Source organism: Pseudorasbora parva, chromosome 14 (genome assembly GCF_024679245.1).
Source record: "Pseudorasbora parva isolate DD20220531a chromosome 14, ASM2467924v1, whole genome shotgun sequence".
Taxonomy (NCBI): Eukaryota; Metazoa; Chordata; class Actinopteri; order Cypriniformes; family Gobionidae; genus Pseudorasbora; species Pseudorasbora parva.
Window position 1 is genome coordinate 27,799,890 of NC_090185.1, and position 21,073 is coordinate 27,820,962.

Here is a 21,073-nt window from a genome sequence, read left to right on the forward strand (position 1 = left end):
TTACCCCAAACTGAAGATTCTTTACCTTACCGCCGGCCGGCAAAAAAGACTGAGAACTTTAGCACGAAATAGACACCCGAGCGCCTCGTTCCTGCCATTTTAAAAACATGGTGCTCCCATTGAAAACAACAGGAAAAATATGCTAACAAGACAAAAACGCTTTGGTGGACAGATGGCCTTAGTTACTTTTTATGGATAGTAACGAGCTGTTACTTTTGCGTTACGTTTTTTCTCACCTAGGCTGTGCTTTCTTAGGTTGTTTTCACACTTGGTCCTTTTCAGGGGTCTGAAAGCGATTTGCGTGATTTTTGGCCCAAATGTGAACACTCCGAACGATCTCAGACCCCTTTAAAGCAAACCAAACCGAGACCATCTTGGGAGGTAGTCTGGGTATGGTTGAATTCGAGATCTCAGACTTAAGTTTGACCAATCAGCTGTGAGCAAAGAAACATACAGTCAAACCAAAAATGAACTGTTCACTGAAAGGTACTTTAGGGAATCAGAAATATCTCTTTAAAAGGCATATGCTCCAAAAAACGGTTCAAAAAGGTACAAGAGTTTCACTTCTAATGGGATTTTATTACACAAGACAATGACATAATAGTCATTAATAAAAACAAATACACATTGCAGCTGTGCAAAATGTACAACTCTTATAAAATATCTGAAGTTTTAAAAACAGATCATACATATTCACATATTCATTAAAAAATAGCATTTTGTCTTATAAAAATACTTTATCCTTCAGGAAAAAAAAACACTTAAGTACAGAAATGATAAACAGGACGCACAGAAAGGAGACAGATGGAGAAAAAGAGTGGCAGAGATAGACAATAAAACCCACAGATGGCCTGCCAGCCAACTGTTAACATGGAGATGAAAACATAAAATGCTACAGTAAAAATGTAATGTACAAAATGATGCACCCTGTTCAGTACAGGATATAAAATCAAACAATAAAAAAACATACACACTTGTGGCACATCCATTATAAAGTGTGAAAGCACGTGAAAAGTGAGTTTGCCAGTGTTTGAGCTAGGAACACTTCCATACGCACACCGCCAAGCTTCCACCAAAGAACATGTAAAGAAGGTTCTTCACTTCGTGCGTAATTTCGAAACCAAAGCCCTCGCCAATCACAACATGCCAAGAGTTCCCAAACTTCTTATCCATCGACTCCTTAATCATTTTGGCGGCGCTCTGTTGAGAAAGAAATAACCGTAGGGATGAAAAATCACAAAGGAGATTGTATTAATATCACAACTGCTTCACCTAGATGGCAATGTGAGCTAACCTCGTTATTAGTGGCAAACTTCTCGCACGCCGTAACGCAGAGCTCCATTGTTTCCACCCGCATCTCCTCAGGCATGTCTGTGTGCTGTGGGATAAATATATGTTGTGGGTCAATTTGACCCACATCGATTTTTGGTGGTGGATGGGTTTCATGAAGTTTGCATGATGTTACATTTTTTTCCTCATTTAGGGTAATGAACATGCCTGCAAAGTGACAACATTCTGACATGTTGTGATATGTGCATGCGAAAGTTACACTGATCAGGCGTAACATTATGACCCTTGACAGGTGAAGGGAATAACACTGATTATCTCTTCATCACGGCACCTGTTAGCGGGTGGGATATATTAGGCAGCAAGTGAACATTTTGTCCTCAAAGTTGATGTGTTAGAAGCAAGAAGATGGGCAAGCGTAGGAATTTGAACAAGTTTGACAAGAGCCAAATTGTGATGGCTAGACAACTGGGTGAGAGCATCTCCAAAACTGCAGCTCTTGTGGGGTGTTCCCGGTCTGCAGTGGTCAGTATCTATCAAAAGTGGGCCAAGGAAGGAACAGTGGAGAACTGGCAACAGGGTCATGGGCGGCCAAGGCTCATTGATGCACGCGGGGAGCGAAGACTGGCCTGTGTGGTCCGATCAAACGGACGAGCTACTGTAGTTCAAATTGCTAAAAAAAGTTAATGCTGGTTCTGATAGAAAGGTGTCAGAATACACAGTGCATCGCAGTTTGTTGTATATGAGGCTGCATAGCCTGCAATCCATGTGGATGTTAATTTGACACGTACTACCTAAGCATTGTTGCAGATCATGAACACCCTTTCATGGAAACCGTATTCCCTGGTGGTTGTGGCCTCTTTCAGCAGGATAATGTGCCCTGCCACAAAGAAAAAATGGTTCAGGAATGGTTTGAGGAGCACAATGAGTTTGAGGTGTTGACTTGGCTAACAAATTTCCCAGATTTTAATCCCATGGAGCATCTTTGGGATGTGCTGAACTAGGGCTGGGCGATATGGCCAAAACTTCATATCCCGATATAGCTCATTTGATATCCCGATAACGATATACATAACGATATAGCAACCTTTCTATTAATTCAGTTTATGAATAGTCTATACAAAATTGCAATGTGGAAATGCAGTTTGAAATGATATACAAAACAAATAAAGGTAGTATGAACTACATTTTTATTTTATTTAGAACCTTTTTTTAAAGCAAGACTGTTAGTAAAGTTAACACCTGCCTAGGGATGTTTACCGATGAACGTTTGACCGTATCAACGTTAACCGATCAAAGTTGTCGGTTAAAATAAATAAAAAAGTGATCTCTAAATTAGGCTATTATAGACAGTGGACTAAACGCTACTACAGTTGGCCGTCTCATTCCAAAATCTTTTTGTGTGATTGAACATATCCCTCGCACTCACTTTTTCATAACTCGCCTGTTTGTACTTAATAAACCAATAAAAACATTTGGCGCGAGGTCACAGCGTTTGGGTTTGCGCGCTCACAAGGTTTGCAAAAAGTAAACACTCAAGGTTAGAGCCAGAGCAGACGACAGTATGAAGCATGCATTTCGCTTAAGATGGGCTTACATTTGGAAATATATTACATCTTCATTTCAGCGGTAACACATAAGGTGTTGATCGTCTTTCTTTATTATTGTTAGCAGTAACGTTACCTCAAACTAAAGCGGCGTCTCTTCGGAGCTGTCATTTTCTTAAATGAGCCGCGGCAATGATTCAAATGAGCTTCTAAGGCTGGACAAACGCCTTTATTTTCAACGCGATCACCTTGTACCCAAACCATTTCGAAACTAAGGAGCCATTGTCCTCTGATTACAAACAAGCTCCTCTGCGGCGCGTTTGCGGGACTCGTGTTTCGCGCTGTAGGGGATTTAAAAAAAGTGACGTGAGTGGAAGGGAGGCTGCAGCGCGTGTGTGTGTGTGAGTGAGAGAGCGAGAGAGAGACAGAGGGAGCGCGTTTATGTATTGCATGGGCGTGCCGTGGCGTGAGGTGCATCTTGACGTAAAATTCTGCCATAAACGCCTTATCGTGGCGTAAGCGATAGAGCCTTATATAAAACGATAGACATTTTCTATCGTCCAGACGATATATTTCGTCATATCGCCCAGCCCTATGCTGAACAAACAAGCTTGAGCTATGGAGGCTCCACCTCACAACTTAAAGGACTTGCTGCTAATGTCTTGGTGCAAGATACCACAGGATACCTTCAGAGTCCATGCCTTGACAGGTCAGGGCTGTTTTGGCAGTAAAAGGGGGACCAACACAATATTAGGTCATAATGTTATGCCTGATGATCAGTCTATATTACATTTATGATGTTTGCGGGTCAATTTGACCCATGTATTTCAAAGTTAAAGGCAGCTGCACAGACATAAAATAAAACCCTTTTTTGTTATGTTCTCTCACATAGTGTCTGACGGAACCTGCATGATTCTGGATAAACTGAAAGTCACAATTTTCAGAGATCATGATTCTTGAACGATTCTGAACAGACAACTAAACAAAGAAAAACATGTAATTTACTAGAGGTTCTAACAAAATGTTAATTGCTGCAGACTATTTAAAAATGTTTTATTAATTTGAATAAATTATTTTAAAAATAATTCTGAATGAATGATTCATAATTACTTAATTTGATTCATTACTGGACGAATCAGCGTTTTTGAACGAACGCTTGAATAAATGATTCAATGATATATGTGTGTGTGTGTGTGTGTGTGTGTGTGTGTGTGTGTGTGTGTGTGTGTGTGTGTGTGTGTGTGTGTGTGTGTGTGTGTGTGTGTGTGTGTATATGTATATATATATATATATTTTTTTAAAGTTACTTGTCACCACCTAGTGATGGGACGATGTAATTATTTGAAGTGGCAAGTTACTTTTAGTGGTGATGATTTGTTATATTTCGATCGACCGCTTCGGTAGACAGACATCAGCATTTATATCTGTACTATAAACTTATTCCAGTTCTTCTGTGATGATAAGAAATATTTGTAACACAGAAATTATACTGTGTGGTTGAAAAGACTGTTTGTGAATCTGTTTAACACCTATAACTTACAAATGCTTTCTCTGGATCAGCGTCAGCCCAAACGCAGATCTGAATGTTTGTCAAATATTTAATATGCACAGGAGATTGTCATTTAGGAATAAGATAGTGTGGGTGTCTGAATCGAGATTGCGATCTTTGGTAACACTTTACAATACAGGTGCATACAGGTTAATTCATGCTTAACTAATGCACAGATGTAAATGAATGTGTTAATTACCACAATGGCCAAACATGCATGTCAACTTCCAGCTGTCTGCTTTAATTAATGATTAGCTATACATTTACAAAGGTATCATTAGGTTATGACTTTACTTATTGTGGCACATGACTATTAATTTATTTAAAATTAATTCAAAACCCATAACCACAATTACATTACTTAATCAATTAGTTATTAATAGTCATGTGCCTCAACAAGTAAAGTTGATTTTTTCTTATCACAATTGCTATTTTATCTCATAAATCAGATTTTTTTTCCCCCAAAATTTTGATTAGCAAATTGTGAGAAAAAGGTTGGAATTGTGAGATAAAAAGAAAAAGAAAATCACAACTAGCTTTTTTATTATTATTAATCTGTGATGGAAAGAAGCTCCCATAGTTTGTAGTATTCATAACTTGTGATTTTAAAAAAATAGTTTTACATTTTTTTATTGGTATAATGACTATACATCAAATGTTCTCTTTTTTTTCTTTCTTTCTTTTTTTTTTACAAAAGTACACACAATTACAAAATTACACAGTACACACAAATAAGTATTAATATTAATGTTTTTAACCTGATTTTTTTGTGGTTTCCAAAGTGTGATTTTTAATTAATTGTATTTGACAAGCACCATAAAAAAATATACACCCAGAATGTAAACCTAACACAATGAGATCATGGAAGATTCAAACCCATTAGTTTTTACCCTTATGAGAGGAAAGCTGTGTAGTCTCTTATAGTCTGCCTCATCCTTCTTGCCATCAACTATCTCTGCCATGATGTTTAGATCTAGAAGAAACATGGACATATTTAAGATATCAGAAATTAGAAACCGGTATCTTTAATACCATGGTATACACACTTTGATATGCGTTACTATAGTACAGCAAACGTAACTTACATGTAAAAATGACATTTCTATTATAGGCTCCAATAACATATTTCCATGGTAGCCTACAGTGTGCAAATAACGTTAATACCATAGTAATTTTTTGAAAATAGAAATAATATGTAAATGCATATTTTAAAGTGGCTACTAATAGTTCGGCATGCTTATGAAGCGATTATTAGGTTTGCTTTGGAAAGCGAACAGTATAATATCAGGTAACCTGCTAGCTTGTTAGCACTGTTAGCTCACTTGATTGGCTAGGTCTCTAGCTTTTATTTGCATTAAAGTTTTTTCCGCTACCTAAGCATTTAACGTTGCATATTAACTAACGCGGGAAGTCTGAAGAGACATTTACGTACCGTAATAAAAGGAAACTCAAGTTCTATGTGCTTAAACCGACGTCGCTAAGGATACATGTCCACCATAGCAACCACTCCTGCGCGACGCGTCAGCTGAGCGCGTAACCCCGCCTCTCGCTAAAAGTGTAGCTCGTCGTGATTGGTCCGTGGGCGTGTCTTGAAAACACGTCATACACCGGTATATATAGAATTATTAGTTTTTTTTTAGAATCTTCTTTATTTCGTAATATCTATTGGGACAAAGCATGGAAAAAAAAGGGGGGGGGGAGCGGCGCCTGTGTTTACTGTGATGATGAAACTGCTTATAAATGATTTTCCAATTATATTTTTTTGTTTAAGTTTTGGCAAGTATGCAAAAGTCACGTTATAAGTATATAAATATAATGTATATTTGAAACAATTAAATTGTCCCGAATTGAGTTGAACCAACTCAATTACATTTCATTGCATGAATTTGTTTTTGTTTTGTTTTTATGAGTTGAAGCTACATATTTTTATTAAATGGAAAACCTGCCCTAAGTGAAATGGAGTTTGTCCAATCATTTTTTTTTTTTTTTTTTTTTTTTTTGAGTGAATTCACCCAAAATTAATATTATGTTATCATTTATTTGCCTCTGTGTTATTCCAAACCTTTAGGCAACATATTGACACATATTTTATCCACAACAAGTAGGCCTAAATGATAGTTGTTGTTTTTTTGTTTTTTTAAACTATCCCTTTATGCTCAGTATTTTATGAGTACACACACCAGCTGTGTCATGTCCCCATGTGACCCCACCAACAAAAACATCTGTCTAGATGCTTCATCGGCCCCACTATATTCATCTTTTGTTGTTTTCTCTCTCACTTTTTACTGACCTGTATTAAGCGATACATCTGTGCACAGCTGGTGAGTTTGGCCCAGATAACCGTCACACATATCTGAGAAATGTCAGCAAGAGTTTATGTTACACTAATGCAGTAGGCCTACTATAATTTTTTTGTGAAATTATCACTTACTTGACCCAATAAAAACATTTGTTCCTCGTTTCAGTCAAATAAATGGCATGAATTATATGCTATGAAATTTCGCAATAAAGCTCAAATGTGTGATTTGAAATACTGAATACTATCTCTTTTATCCCAATTTAATATTCAGGGACAGCATTAAGCTAGCCATTTTTTTAGTATAGGGTATGTAAATGCATTAGGATTTTGCAGCACAGCATTTGATCATCTAAAAGCTTTCAGTGACTTTCCCAGACAGACCATGCTTTGATTTGTGGATTAGAGGATTTTCAGTTACTAGATAGATTTACAAATAAAAGCAGGGGGAGGGGATAATCTAACCTGATTTGAGAAAGAATATAAAGGAGGTTAAGAATGGTACCTTATGAGAAGAATAGGCTTTCAAAATGATGGGAGTCTGGCTGCGTACTGTACACAGTTACACTTACAGAGCGTTACTAAAATCGGCACTTTATGAATGTGTCTAACAAATGCTGCAGGGGCTAAAGACCATCCTTGCTGTGATATAATTTTTTATGTGATTGTGTTTTTGTGTAAGGGTGCCCAGGCGACTTATTTATGATTAATACACTTTGAACATTATTGAAAAGATTCAGTTAATTGAAATGGCAAATACAGAGATTGTATGGAGGAGGAAATGCAGCAGGGGAGAAGCATCAGGGGTCAGCGTGATGGAGGGATGATTAACACACATCTATAATTCAGCAGCAGCGTGAGGAGAGTGGAGGAGAGGATGAGATAGAAGCTCATTCTAAAAATTTAGCCAATTATAATCTCATTGTGCGTACGTACTTATTTTATGTTTTGTTCTGGAGTGGTTTGAGGTGTATGGGGATAATAAATATAATGTGTACTCTTTTAACAGTCATGATCAAATTTGTTTTGGTGATCACAAATGTTAGGGTGTTTTCAGACCATTTTGTGTTAGATAGATAGATAGATAGATAGATAGATAGATAGATAGATAGATAGATAGATAGATAGATAGATAGATAGATAGATAGATAGATAGATAGATAGATAGATAGATAGATACTCAGACAGACAGACAGACAGACAGATAGATAGATAGATAGATAGATAGATAGATAGATAGATAGATAGATAGATAGATAGATAGATAGATAGATAGATAGATAGATAGATACTCAGACAGACAGATAGATAGATAGATAGATAGATAGATAGATAGATAGATAGATAGATAGATAGATAGATAGATAGATAGATAGATAGATAGATAGATAGATAGATAGATAGATAGACTCAGACAGATGGATGGATGGATGGATGGATGGATGGATGGATGGATGGATGGATAGTTCATGACAGATAAAAAGTAAACAATTATACAATTAAACAAGACAATACACTCATATTTATTTTCTTCACCTTTTTAATATTTTCATCCACATTTGTCACAATATCATTTTAGATCCTTGGTGGTGCAAATATGAAGAAGCACTACACTGATATCACAGCCGATCATCAACCAATAGCAAGAGTCAAATAAACAGACAGGCACTTCCTTAAGCTTTTCTCTGTGGTGGGGCAACGAGGGCTATACGTATGCAATGCAAAACATGACAAGATGCTAAATACTGATTTACATTTACATCTTCACAGTGTGTGGGCTGTACACCAGATCTTCAAATTTGTGTGTGACGTTTAAGATACTAAGCTTCAAATAACACATTTTGGTTAAAATATTTTTGGATCTCAAGAAAATACATTGCAGAGTAAGGACCCATTTCACCAGATGCAAAAATACAAACATTTTAAGACATGTTATGATAAAGACGAGACGTCGCACACCTTTAAGTGCTGCCGGACTGAAATAACAGTGTATTCCAAGGGAAGTGACCCTAAGGGAGCGGTAATAAAAAACAAGACAGGAAAGGGCTGCTCTGGGAAAGAAGCTAAAGCGCCACATTACACACATCATGAAACAAGAGCAAGACAAGTGCTGTGAGAATGAGCCACATCCATCTTATTAAAAAAAACATTCTCTAGATCTGAAGGGGCCACTGTGCGGTAATGCTTTCAGAAGAAGGGCATGAAATAACACAAGCAACACGAGACACAAACAGACCTTCGGCATTACCTCTATCCGAACAAGCACAACTGCACACACAAACAAATCCCTTCCCTGCAGAAACAAACTCTCAGTGAGAGTGTAGCTCTACGGTAAATGCATTCTGTACCTAGGCCAGGACCACGGTGCAATTGTCATACATTTCAAGCCTTTTTTTTTTTGTGTCTTATTTACCACCTCCTTAAAAAAGAAAGGTATGAACCCATGATATTAACCCAGCTCATTGCCGGGGATGAGAGCTCTGAACACAGGGGTCCACGGGGTCCTTGACGGCCCCACCAAACACGTCCACATCTCGGTCCGTCCAGGGCACCACGTTCCCCAGCCGTGGCAATTCTGGGCAAGCTGCCAGAGAGGCCACTTCTGTTGGAGACAACACTCGGTCCCACAGGTTAAATAATGAAAGCTCCCCAACAAGAGCCTGGGATGCGTCAAACCGCCCACCAAGGGTGTCCTGCAGAGTAGCCAAGGAGAGCCAAAGGGTTACACACTAATGTTACATCAAAAATAATGGTGCCTTTAAGGGACAACACCTTGTCAAAAAGGTATTTACCCTCAAAGGTACACCTTTGTACCTTAAAGGACCTTAGCTTATTCACCGTATCCCCCAAAGTTTTGTCTATACATACCATTCTCATCTCCATGCATGTCATAACTCTGTCTGACGCACTAGGCTAACATAACCAACATGACAGCCTGCTTGCACAGGCAGCGTGCTGGGGACTATTTTCAGGCGCTGCGTGATATCATTGCGGCACTGCACCCATGGTACGGCATTAAAGTTACGCAGGAATGAAATTGGCCTCAATATTATGCAGGAATGAAATTGCAACTTTTCATTTTCGGTCGGTCTTAGTACACGATGTAACGATACACATCACAACATGTGAATAGGAAAATGTTGCCGTTATTTTGTCCTTTATTGAGCAGTAGGCTAGATGGAGCAGTATATCCCCTGTCTTTGTGCTAAGCTAGGTTAGCGGTGGGTACGTCAGACAGAGTTATGGGATGCATGGAGATGAGAATGTATGTATGAGCTTATCTAACTCTGGGGGGTAAGGTGAATAAGATAAAGTCCCCAAAAGTCGGTATGCTTCTTTAAGGACTCCTGAAGGACGCAAACAGTGCCAGGGGAAAAAATTGCAAAAATGATACCTTAAGGGGTAAAACAGCTTATCACTCTGCAGTAGAAGGACAACTTTGTACCTTATCAACCCCTGAAAAGTGCATATTAGTAGCTTAAGCCACGTTTCCACCACAGGAACTTTCCCCGATGAACTAGGGACTTTGGGAGGATTCGACCGTAGGAGCCAAGGTCTAAATTAAGTTCTGAGTAAAAATGTCCCCCTCAAAATGTCCCTGCTCGCAAGGTAGTACTTTTTCAAAGTTCAAAGGAGATAGATCATATCTATCCATCTATCTATCTTGGTTGAGTCCACACAGCATTTTGATTAGTTGATTTGCTATTCGAATCAACAATGAAGTTTAAAAAATACAACAGATGATTCGAAGACGTGGTTCAGGATTTATTAAGCTTATATGCGGAGGACGAAATCCAGCGGGAACCAGAAAGTCACGCGCAGTCCTACGCCACCGGACTATTCTTCACTGCACTTTAGATCGTGATGGAAATGCAGAGAGCAACAGTTCTGGGGGGGTTCCTGGGAGAAAAGTTCTTGGGACAAATTGTTCTGGGTAATTTTGGTGGAAACGGGGCTTTGGAGTCGAAAAATATCCACTTAGGGTACAACTATGAACATGTTAGGGGTTCAAAAGGTACTGCATCATTGACAAGCCGTTGCACCGCTAAAGCTTACAATTTTTTCTGACAGTGAAGGCGTACCTTTGAGGGTATATTCAGACTCTTCGAGAATTCCTTGTCTTGCTCACCTGTTCCTGTCCCAATACCAAGACGCCCCCGGATTTGATTGGGTGCCATGCGGACAACCCTTCACCCCGTCCTCTCAACTTTCCGCTTTGATACGCTTTCCAAACTCCATCCCGTAGGGTCCAACTCACGCATATGTGCTGCCAGATGCCCTGGGGCAAAGATAGAGGCAGCTGTGCCACCTGTAAATGGAGGGAACGGTTGAGTCCATTAACTGTATTAAGCAAGGTTTCTGTGAATGGAAGGTGTAGCAGGTCTTACCTTATCATTGATGAGTAGTTCTGCGGGATTATGAATTCCTTGCAACAGGACAATTTCATTGGGTTGTTCCGGTACAGCATAGGAAAACGGTGTCCCAATTCCATTCTCGGCAGGCTTGAGCCACAGACATGCCGTGAAAGCGTACATCTCTGGAATATTCCGCCTGACAAGCCCATACATGTAGTTAGTCCGCACGGGGAAGGAAAGTTTATACCCTTGTGGGTAACTGTAATCTGTTAGACCTGAGAAGAAAAGATTAAGAGTTGGAAAATGGAGAGACAATTCCATCCCCTTTCCCCTGAGTTTGCCCCAGCCCTCCTCCTTACTCTGTTCCAGCTCTGCAATACGCTCCTGCAGGGTGTTGAGTCCCTGGTCGATGTGCTGGTGGTGGCTCTGGGTCTCTTTGCGGAGGTTCTTCCTCTCCTTCTCCAGCAGTCGAATCTTCTTTTCCAGCTCTCCCTCCAGATCCTCCACAGGCCTGCCAGGCTCGCCCACCACTACGCTCCCCAATGTGCTCACAGTATGCTCAGTGTGGTTCATCACTGCAGGGCCTATTTCCAACTGAGAGAGAATTATACAAGAAGTCGTTATTGCAAAACCTAATTTATCCTGTTCAGCATGTTTATCTGATTATATTAGATTCATTTGCATTACAAGAATTCAAAGTGAGCTAGAGCTGATTTTCAGTGAATAAGAACTTTGCTCTGTTCCTCAATCCAGAGGCGTAGCACAAGATCCAATGCCCTATGCATAGGCAGTCCTGATAGGCCCCCATATTCCTCAATCTAGTTATACAAAATATATTCCAGACTTTTCAAGGGCCCTCTCTCCCCTTGGGTCCCTGGAAATCAGGTTTTGCCCCCAGACCGACGCCCCTGCCTCAAAAACCTAATATATGGTTTTAGAAGGCTTGGAATATGATGCACGAGTTATACAAACTACACTTTAAAACCTTCTATGATGCTTTTACATCCTTTTTGAAGCTTGAGCAATACATCTAATTGCATAGAAAAGAGCGAGCACTACCATTCATTAAAACTTCTCCTTTATTGTTCCTCAGAAAAAAGTGATATGGCTTTAGAACGACATGAAGGTGAGTCCAATACACATTTATTTGTAAAGCAATTTTCACAATACAATATTTTTTAAATAATTTTAAACAAAAAAAATACTTTTTTTAAGATTTACACAATTTAATTAATTAATAGTTAATTACAAATCTAATTCAATTGATTAATTCTTACCTAATTTAATTAAATAAACTGAATAATCCTTAAAAAATTATGAAATGAAATATGGGCTATTCTAATTCAATTTGATGGAATTTTAATATTAATCAAATTGTGTAAATCTTTTTTTTAAAAAAAGCTTAAAAACTGTTTTGAGTGTAGTAATTTTAGTACTTACTGGTAGTAATTTAGAACTTATTTTATATCAGTTATCTGCCAAGTTTTTCCACATTATAGCCTATTTATGTTTTATTTTATCCCACTATTTTAATAGTTTTAATTTTAGCTAATAACAACTCTGATCTGTAAGTCTATATCACAACATTTATAATTCAGGTGTGACTAGGGACAATGTCAGCTAGCTGAGATCCTGGAATATTCTCTCCTCCCTCATAATTTATGTGTATGACTTTCTACCCAGGGAATGAACAAGATGGAGGGGAAAGGAATCACTCACTAGGTGAGAAAGACACACAGAGACTAAAAGTAGCTACAAAATGAACAGGGACTGAGTTCTCCCCCAAATCGCCCTTTCTCTTGTAGCCTACATTTTTATCTTTGCTAGTTTAATTCCAAATTTCCTTTTGAGAATAATATTTGTACTGCCAAGTCTTAAAGTGTTTAGTATCACCAACCTCTAACTTCTCTATGCGATCTTTGAGTTGAAGAATCGCTCTCTCCAGTTCCTCCACAGCCCGCGCCGTCTGCAGCTGTACGGCAACCGAGCTGCTCACATCATCCCCGGCCATGTGGCGCCGGTTGCTCGCCCATACTCCCATACTCCGTTCGTGCAGACTCCTTTCCTCCAGCCCGCTCTCACACTCCGAGAGCTTCCCGGTGAGCTCCGTGATGGTCCTCTGGTCCATGAGGATCTGGTCGTTTTGTTGCATGACGATCTGTCGGAGCTCCTCGGCAGTGGTGCGGAGGCCCCAGTCCTCCTCGTCGGCAAACGGGTCGTCTGATTGTTCTCTCAAATCCCTTGATTTACAGTCACTGATGGGAACAGGGGTACAGATGAGTCGATTGAGGGTGAATTGCTTAGGACTTGGCCCAGTCACGTCCCCGGTACTCAATTCATTAAGCGACGGCATCTCCAGTCCGATGTCCAGACCGCCTCCTTCATAGGATTCAGCACCATGGAGAGCTCCGAGCGGGCCGGGGTGCGCTACGGATCCAGGCAGCGGCTCCATGAGCGAGAGCGAGCGGTTGTCGGAGAGCGCCTGGGGCGCGGCGGCCGATGACCGCGAATACACGCTGGCGATGATGCAGATGACCGCGCCAAGAAAAGCCAGGAGGCCGGCGGAGACCAAAACCAAGACGAACTTCATCGTGCCAATTGAGAATTACAATAAAGGCGCTGAATGCAGTATTAAGGGTGTTTAATAAGTAGGCCCATTAAACCGAATTTAAACGATATAACGTTCAGTTTTCTCCATCAGAAGCAGGTCTGGATGAAATGAAGGTCGATCGCATCGGTTGTTTTTCCTCCGCTCTTAGCAGATGATGCTGTGCCTCCTCCTCTCGTGTTGCTAAGCGCTCTTTGGCCGGTTACTATGGCTACTGAGCGCGAGAGAGGGCGGTGAGAGACCGTGATAAAAATGCTTGATGTGTCACACTGATGTAATAAAACATCTTTTGGTCTTTTCATCATCTATTAATGCTCTGGAATATCATGCGTACAGACCGAGACACCAAAAGGAAAATGCAGTCTAGAACACAATGAAGGCATAAAATTGTTACCACGTTTTAGTGATTCCATTTTGACAAGCAGAATTAAAGGACAGTTTATTTTTACTTTAAAGTTCCCCCAAATGTTTGGGATTGGTAAGATCTTTAAATGTTAAAGTTTCATGCTCACCCAGGCTGCATTTATCTGATTGAAAAAGTACAGTAAAAATAGTAATATTTAAATATTACTACAATTTACAAGGCTTTCTATTTGAAAATGTATTTTTATTCTTGTTTTATTTTTAGCATCATTACTCCATCTTCAGTGTCACATGATCCTTCAGAAATCATTGTAATATGCTGATTTGATGCTTGAAACATTTCTGATTATCAATGATCAAAGCAGCTGTGATGCTGTTTTTGAGAAGGGTCTGACTGCAGTTTTGGTGCATGTGCATTTCATTGTGAGAGTTTTATGTCGTCGAGATGCATGTTATAGCACTGGAAGGGAATCATTGCATGATTTACCATAACTTACCAGGATTTACCAGTTTACCACGTAGCACGATTTTCCGTGTTTTCACTGTTATATGTTAGGGGGCGTTTATAGCGCATCATCTGAATAAGTACAGAATTTTCTGATCAAAACACAGGCGAAGAAGCTGCACAAAAAACCAAGCGATCGTATGCAAGCAGACGCATATGTAAAATAACGTGATCATCAACATTAAACATCATATAAATCAAAATTGCCTAATGTTCCTGAAAGAAATGTGGACCCAGGACGAGCTACACGACTGTGCAAGCATTAGTGGTGTTGATGGACTTGATCTACTCCATCTGTTTGATCATCACTCTGAATCGGACCTGGATATTCTTTCACAAAAGGGTAAGTTCCCCTGCTTTTTATTCCAAAATGTTACTTTTTGAAAATGAAACTTACCCATATTCAAGTGTTAATAAAAAAGAAATGCATGAAGCTAGAATAAAAGAAGAGGGTCACATGCTCAGATATTTATACAACAAAATATTATATGGGCTATTACTTTTTTGTGAAAATTATAAAAAAAACCTGCCAAATTTTTTTTTTAAACGCTGATAGGGAAAGAGTTAAGAGACTTGATACAACCCTTTTGGATCATGCATCTAGCGGGCCGACCGTTTTTCATCATTAACGGTAGCACAGGTGGATTCGGACACACCCTATACGCCTGGGCCATGCGCTCAGATCGTTAAAATGGGGCCAAAAAAAACCTCTCAAACTGTCAAAATCCTTCATACGCTGATAGAAGAATAATTAATTGTCTGAATATGTATATAAAATGCAAAATTAGAAATATATATAACAATGTATATAAAAAATAAGCACTGTCAAGACATTATTTATGTATTCACTGTTGCTTTTTTGTACAATTTTTTTTTACCTCAGTCAGTGCTGATTTATGAGATTTGTGTTATACATAAGTGTCATTCATCTGCTAAAGTATAGAAATGATAGAGGTGCACAAACACACAGTCCAACATTTACACTAGCTATAAACAAATATGAAACCTTTATTTGTTGATATGGTTAAGGTATATCTTTAAAGACATAACTATGGGTGGAAAAAAAAAAAATACCACAAAAGAAAGAATTCATTATTTTTATGACTCCAAATGTAAGCTGATATAAGCTGCTTATTCACTCAGTGTAGTTCTGCTTGTGCCATTCAAGCCATTAATGTTCAATATAAATAAAAGAAATCTTCAGCCGCATCGAATCGCTGCATGAAAAATACTTTCTCCACAGAGAAAAACAAAGACATCCGCTTGGGTGGTCAGAAGTCCAGCCACTCAACCATGTAAACACAGTTAGATGGAGAGATTTCACCCCCTTCATGACAGTCATCAAACACCTAGAAGACAAAGAGTTAACTTAGCACAGTAAACCACATGATGTAATCAACAAATTATTTTTATGCTGTAGAATTATTATTAGGGCTGTCAACCAATTAAATGTTTTGATTAAATTATTACATGATGTGCCATTTTATTAATCGCACATTGAATTTGGCTGAGAAACTGCCCCAAAGGACAATTTAAAGTCATAATTTTGTGTTAAATGAGAAAAGCATAATGAAAAAAAAAAATATTTGACTCAACAAAGAATTGTTGTTTGTTCAGCACATCCCACAGATGCTCGATTGGATTAAGATCTGGGAAATTTGGCCAAGTCAACACGTTAAACTCAGTGTGCTCCTCAAACCATTCCTGAACTATATTTGCTTTGTGGAAGGGCGCATTATCCTGCTGAAAGAGGACACAACCACCAGGGAATACCGTTTCCATGAAAGGGTGTACATGGTCTGCAGCAATGCTCAGGTAGGTGGTACGTGCCAAAGTAACAACCACATGAATTGCAGGACCCAAGGATTCCCAGCAGAACATTGCCCAAAGCATCACACTGCCTATTTTTGGACCAAAATGTATTTTTGATGCTTCAAGAGATTCTAATCAACCAACTGATGTCACATATGGACTACTTTGATGTTTTTATTAGCTTTCTGGACATGGACAGTACAGTGTGCATAGACTGCATATGCTCTGGGACTAAATATAAAATATCTTAAACTGTGTTCTGAAGATGAACGGAGGTCTTACGGGTGTGGAACGCCATTAGGGTGTGTCATTAATGACAGAAATATAATTTTGGGGGTGAACTAACCCTTTAAATTGACAGCCCTAGTTATTATTGAATTCTGACTCGTGATTATTATAAATATATGAACATTACCGGACACAGTCCACATGGTGTTTTGACCAGGCCTGTGGGTTGAATTATGGGATTCACTCCCCTGTAGAGCTTCATCTGTCCATCGACACTCCCCACCGTCCCCTCTTTAGCAGCGATTATGGTCATCTCCACCTTGCCATCAAAGATCAGCGTGTTTAGGATCGTCTCGATGTCCTCCATGGACAAATCTACCTGCGGACAGGAACATCACAATATAATAAACCAATTCAGTTCACGTTTAAAAACTCTGAAGTACTGAAGTATTAAGATATTATTCCCACTTACTTTGCTGATTCCGAGCTCACAGATGTACTTCCACACTTCATGAGACGTGGCAAATGAGCTGTTTCTCTGTACCATAGGGCTCTGCTTACTGTCTCGCGCTGCTTCTGCCTAAAAACAACAACACAACTTTTCATTTATGACAACGCTTGACAGAATTTTCTCTCATTTACGACAATGCTATCCCATCAGTGGGCCTCATTTATGAAACTTTTGTAAATATACAAGCAAATTGCACGTAAAATGAAACATGAAAGATTTGTGAAAAATGAACAAAAACACTGGCGTTGACTGGCAATTAAAAAAAAAAAATACTGATGAGGAAAGTGTTATAGTGTTAGACTTTTAAGATCACAAAGATGAAAAGGAATAAGAAATATTACAATCTAACCTTACTTTGCAGGAACTTGAAACACTGCTGGTTGAGAACTTCAACAAACTCGGACTCGAAATCTTGATCACTATACCAGGCACCTCCTGTCACAGATCGGTCCGGCTGCAGGTTGTACAGCATGTAGACCTTCTTCTTAGAGGCCTGGATGAAAAAAAAAAATCAAGACTTCAGTAGGTCTAAGGTAAATTAAACATAATAAATGTCTGAATAAAGTTTGGAGGTCAACTCACAGCGACAGACTTCACCGCTTTGATGAGTTTCTTACTCTCAAGGTTCTTGAGGATTTTATTGATTTCTGTGAGTGGAAGGTTACTCTTATATCTGATGTCTCGGCTCCAAATTCCTTTAGAAAACAGAAAAAGTGATTCAAAATAAGCTGTTTTTATCATCAATAAAGACCAGACAATTAAGAAAAAAATATTTTTTACCTTTATTACCAGCATCCTCTATGATTTGGTAAACTAGTTTTTCTTGGTTATCAGAGCCTTTTACTTTACTGTGAAAAAAATAAATACATAAATTATACATTATAAATCTATGTGCACATAATTGCAAATATATATATATATATATATATATATATATATATATATATATATAAAATCCAATCCAATATATATTTATTTATATTTAATATATATGCACACAAATCTAGCTGAATGAGGCTAAATTTTCAGCATATTTTCATCACATGATACTTCAGAAATCATTCAGATATGCTGATTTGCTGCTTAAGATACATTTATTATTATCAATGTTAACAACAGTTGTTTATAAAGTTTAAAAGAACAGCATTTATCTAAAATTGAAAGTAATAAAATGTTTCTTGAGCAGCAAATCTCCTCTCCACCAATCAGCTGGTGTGTGGTGAGCGTTCTGGCGCAACATGGCTGTCGTCACATCATCCAGGTGGATGCTGCACATTGGTGGTGCTTGAGGAGATTTCCCCCTTCTAAATGTAAAGCGCTTTGAGGATCCAGAAAAAGCACTATACAAATTATTATTTATTATATTAATGATTATAGAATGATTTCTGAAGGTCATGTGACACTGAGGATGCTGAAAATTCAGCTTCGAATCACATGAATAAATTATATTTAAAAGATATATTAAAATAGAAAACATTAAATATGTAATGTGTATATGCACACCGATCAGGCATAATATTATGATTGAACTTCTTATCTCTTCATCATGGCACCTATTAGTGGGTAGGATTATTATATTATATCAGGCAGCAAGTCAACATTTTGTCCTTAAAGTTGATGTGTTAGAAGCAGTAACAATGAGCAACTGTAAGGATCTGAGCGAGTTTCACAAGGGCCAAATTTTGATAGCTAAGAGGACTGGGTCAGAGCATCTCCAAAACTGCAGCGTCGTACATGGAATGAACAGTGGTGAACCAGCCAAAGGGTCATGGGCGGCAAAGGCTCATTGATGAACGTGGGGAGCGAAGGCTGGCCCGTGCGATTAAACAGACGAGCTACTGTAACTCAAATTGCTCCAGAAGTTAATGCTGGTTCTGATAGAAATCACAGTTTGTTGTGTGCTGACCCCTATCCATGAGAAGCTCCACCACCGAAAGCGCCAACGGTGGGCATGTGAGCATCAGAACTGGAGTAATGGAAGAAGATAGCCTGGTCTGATGAATCATTTACGACAAAATGCTTCGCCATTATTGACAGGATTTTCAATCAACGCCTTCCCTCCATTAATGGCTGTCCTCTTTCAGCAGGATAATGTGCCCTGCCACAGAGCAAAAATGGTTCAGGAATGGTTTTGAGGAGCGCAACAACTAGTTTATCAATCCAAACGAGCATCTGTGGGATGTGCTGAACAAACAAGTACGATCCATGGAGCACCTCGCAACTTACAGGACTTAAAGGATCTGCTGCTGACATATTGGTGCCAGATACCACAGCACACCTTCAGGGGTCTAGTGGAGTCCATCCCTCGACGGGTCAGGGTCCAATACACAATATTAGACATAATGTTATGCCTGATCTTTGTATAGAGTAAATTAAGATGATGCAAGTGCATTGAAAGAGACAAACCTTGCAGCCTGAACATCTTTAAGCCTGTATAAAAGGCCACTGCTGTTCCTGAGCAAGTCTAATTGACCCTGAGAACAAAAATGAAGAATCACACATGAGCATAAAGAGCAGGGACATGTTTCATTGCACTTGAGCTTGAGCTAAACATCTTACCACAGACAGCAGTCTGTTGATGGCCGTGGCCCGCTGCTGCGCCTCAACGTGTGGCATGTCATTCTGGATGACCTGATCTGTGATCCCCTGTGGAAACTGCTGACACAACTCTTTTATCCTTTAACAGAGGAAAAAAATAAAAATACTCAAGCAATATCAACAACATTTCCTGACATTCTCAGTACAGCACAGACAAAAATACATTCCTTTGCTCTACAAATCTTCCTGTCTCAGTGCAAAAAGAAAGATCAAAATTGACCGTTTAATTGACCAATGTCACTAAAAGGGACAGTTCACACAAATCATCATTTACTCACCCTGAAGTTGTTCCAAACCTGTATGAGTTTCTGTAAGATATTTTGAAGAATGTGGGGCAGCAAACAGTTGACGGACCTCATTAACATGGAAGTCAATGGGTGCCGTCAACTGTTTGATTAACTTACAGACAATTCTTCAAAATATTTTCTTTTGTGTTTAACACATATTTCCCAAAGCTTGAACTCTTTCTGACATAAAATTAAATACACACAAGCCACAAAGTTGACAAAATAGCTTCGGTATTAACTGTAATTGCTTATGAAATCCATCCACACGTTGTCATACTGTTTACAGGCTAAAACTAGCATGTTGAAACTCACCGATTCTCGATATCTACAGGGTCCGTTGACTCTTTTTTTACTTTAACTTCTGTCATTTTTCATAAGAAAGGAATTACTTGAGAAGAAAGTCGAATGTCAATAATAATAATAATCCATTTAAATGTCCATTTGAAGTTGAAGAGAGCGCTGCAGAATTTCAGTCTGCACTCATGTCTTGCTGTATGCAGAGCTGAGCGAGTTTACGAGGGTTGCCAGATCGCACAAAATAAACGTGTATCCGGGTTATCAAACGGTAGCATAAATTAGCGACTTCCTTCTTCTGGATAAGTGAAATGTTTTATCTTAAACCCTTACTTTATTCTGGAAGTAATCCTATAAATCCTACAAAAGTGACTTATAATATTTATAACCAAAAACAAGTATAGGTCAAGAATAAAAACATGACATGGCAACACAGGCTGGTAGAACAAACTAAAAGGTTCACAGCGCCATCTACTGTGCTGGAGTAAGAGAAGAGAAGCATTCATATGACACACCAGGTGCTGTTATTAGATTGTGTTTTTTTTTTTTTTTTGCCATTTCCATTCTGTTTGTTTGTTAATATGCATTACTTATCCTACTGATATGCATTTAAAAATGTACCTGAACCATATCAATAAATTCACTTTAGTTGACTTAATAGCTTGTCTGTATTGGACTGTGTGTATTGGACTGGACACTTCACCTCTGCGTTTATGTTTTTAGCAGATTCCTAATGACACATCTTTTTTTAATAAGAATAATGACATTTTTTAGCACAGACTTTTCGGTTTAAAAAGGTATGAGAAAAGAATGAAAATGAAGCATTGTGTTAA

The 21,073-nt window shown here is 38.7% G+C and overlaps 3 protein-coding genes across 3 annotated transcripts; all 3 read right to left on the reverse strand.

The window, feature by feature from the left end:
* Positions 1–588: 588 nt before the first annotated feature.
* On the reverse strand, positions 589–5,945 carry dnal4b (dynein, axonemal, light chain 4b). Its single transcript, XM_067414859.1, has 4 exons — positions 5,816–5,945; positions 5,274–5,356; positions 1,295–1,378; positions 589–1,200 (listed from the first exon to the last, which is right to left on the reverse strand). Exons 2-4 carry the CDS (start codon positions 5,343–5,345, stop codon positions 1,036–1,038), a joined length of 321 nt encoding a protein of 106 aa, XP_067270960.1. The 5' UTR covers positions 5,346–5,356; positions 5,816–5,945; the 3' UTR covers positions 589–1,035.
* A 2,262-nt stretch (positions 5,946–8,207) lies between these two features.
* On the reverse strand, positions 8,208–13,846 carry nptxrb (neuronal pentraxin receptor b). The gene is made up of 5 exons (XM_067416137.1): positions 12,932–13,846; positions 11,394–11,628; positions 11,068–11,309; positions 10,809–10,988; positions 8,208–9,372 (listed from the first exon to the last, which is right to left on the reverse strand). Exons 1-5 carry the CDS (start codon positions 13,622–13,624, stop codon positions 9,139–9,141), a joined length of 1,584 nt encoding a protein of 527 aa, XP_067272238.1. The 5' UTR covers positions 13,625–13,846; the 3' UTR covers positions 8,208–9,138.
* A 1,731-nt stretch (positions 13,847–15,577) lies between these two features.
* On the reverse strand, positions 15,578–20,468 carry polr3f (polymerase (RNA) III (DNA directed) polypeptide F). The gene is made up of 9 exons (XM_067414860.1): positions 20,259–20,468; positions 19,621–19,738; positions 19,468–19,535; positions 17,842–17,909; positions 17,644–17,756; positions 17,411–17,554; positions 17,023–17,130; positions 16,738–16,929; positions 15,578–15,859 (listed from the first exon to the last, which is right to left on the reverse strand). Exons 1-9 carry the CDS (start codon positions 20,312–20,314, stop codon positions 15,782–15,784), a joined length of 945 nt encoding a protein of 314 aa, XP_067270961.1. The 5' UTR covers positions 20,315–20,468; the 3' UTR covers positions 15,578–15,781.
* Between the last annotated feature and the right edge of the window lie 605 nt (positions 20,469–21,073).

Bases quoted from the DNA above. Each gene is read 5' to 3' on its own strand.
- polr3f (XM_067414860.1), bottom strand. From the start codon at position 20,314: ATGACAGAAGTTAAAGTAAAAAAAGAGTCAACGGACCCTGTAGATATC. The intron at 17,131-17,410 runs GTTAGATTGTAA...TGTTGTTTTTAG, and splicing joins TCAAGTTCCTGCAAAGTAAG to GCAGAAGCAGCGCGAGACAG. The intron at 15,860-16,737 runs GTAATGTTCATA...TTTGTCTTCTAG, and splicing joins CACCATGTGGACTGTGTCCG to GTGTTTGATGACTGTCATGA.
- nptxrb (XM_067416137.1), bottom strand. From the start codon at position 13,624: ATGAAGTTCGTCTTGGTTTTGGTCTCCGCCGGCCTCCTGGCTTTTCTT. The intron at 11,629-12,931 runs GTTGGTGATACT...ATTCTCTCTCAG, and splicing joins ATCGCATAGAGAAGTTAGAG to TTGGAAATAGGCCCTGCAGT. The intron at 9,373-10,808 runs GTGAGCAAGACA...GCTACTCTGCAG, and splicing joins TGGTATTGGGACAGGAACAG to GACACCCTTGGTGGGCGGTT.
- dnal4b (XM_067414859.1), bottom strand. From the start codon at position 5,345: ATGGCAGAGATAGTTGATGGCAAGAAGGATGAGGCAGACTATAAGAGA. The intron at 1,379-5,273 runs GTAAAAACTAAT...TTTATCCCACAG, and splicing joins ACAGCTTTCCTCTCATAAGG to CACACAGACATGCCTGAGGA. The intron at 1,201-1,294 runs GTTAGCTCACAT...CTTTCTCAACAG, and splicing joins AGTTTGCCACTAATAACGAG to AGCGCCGCCAAAATGATTAA.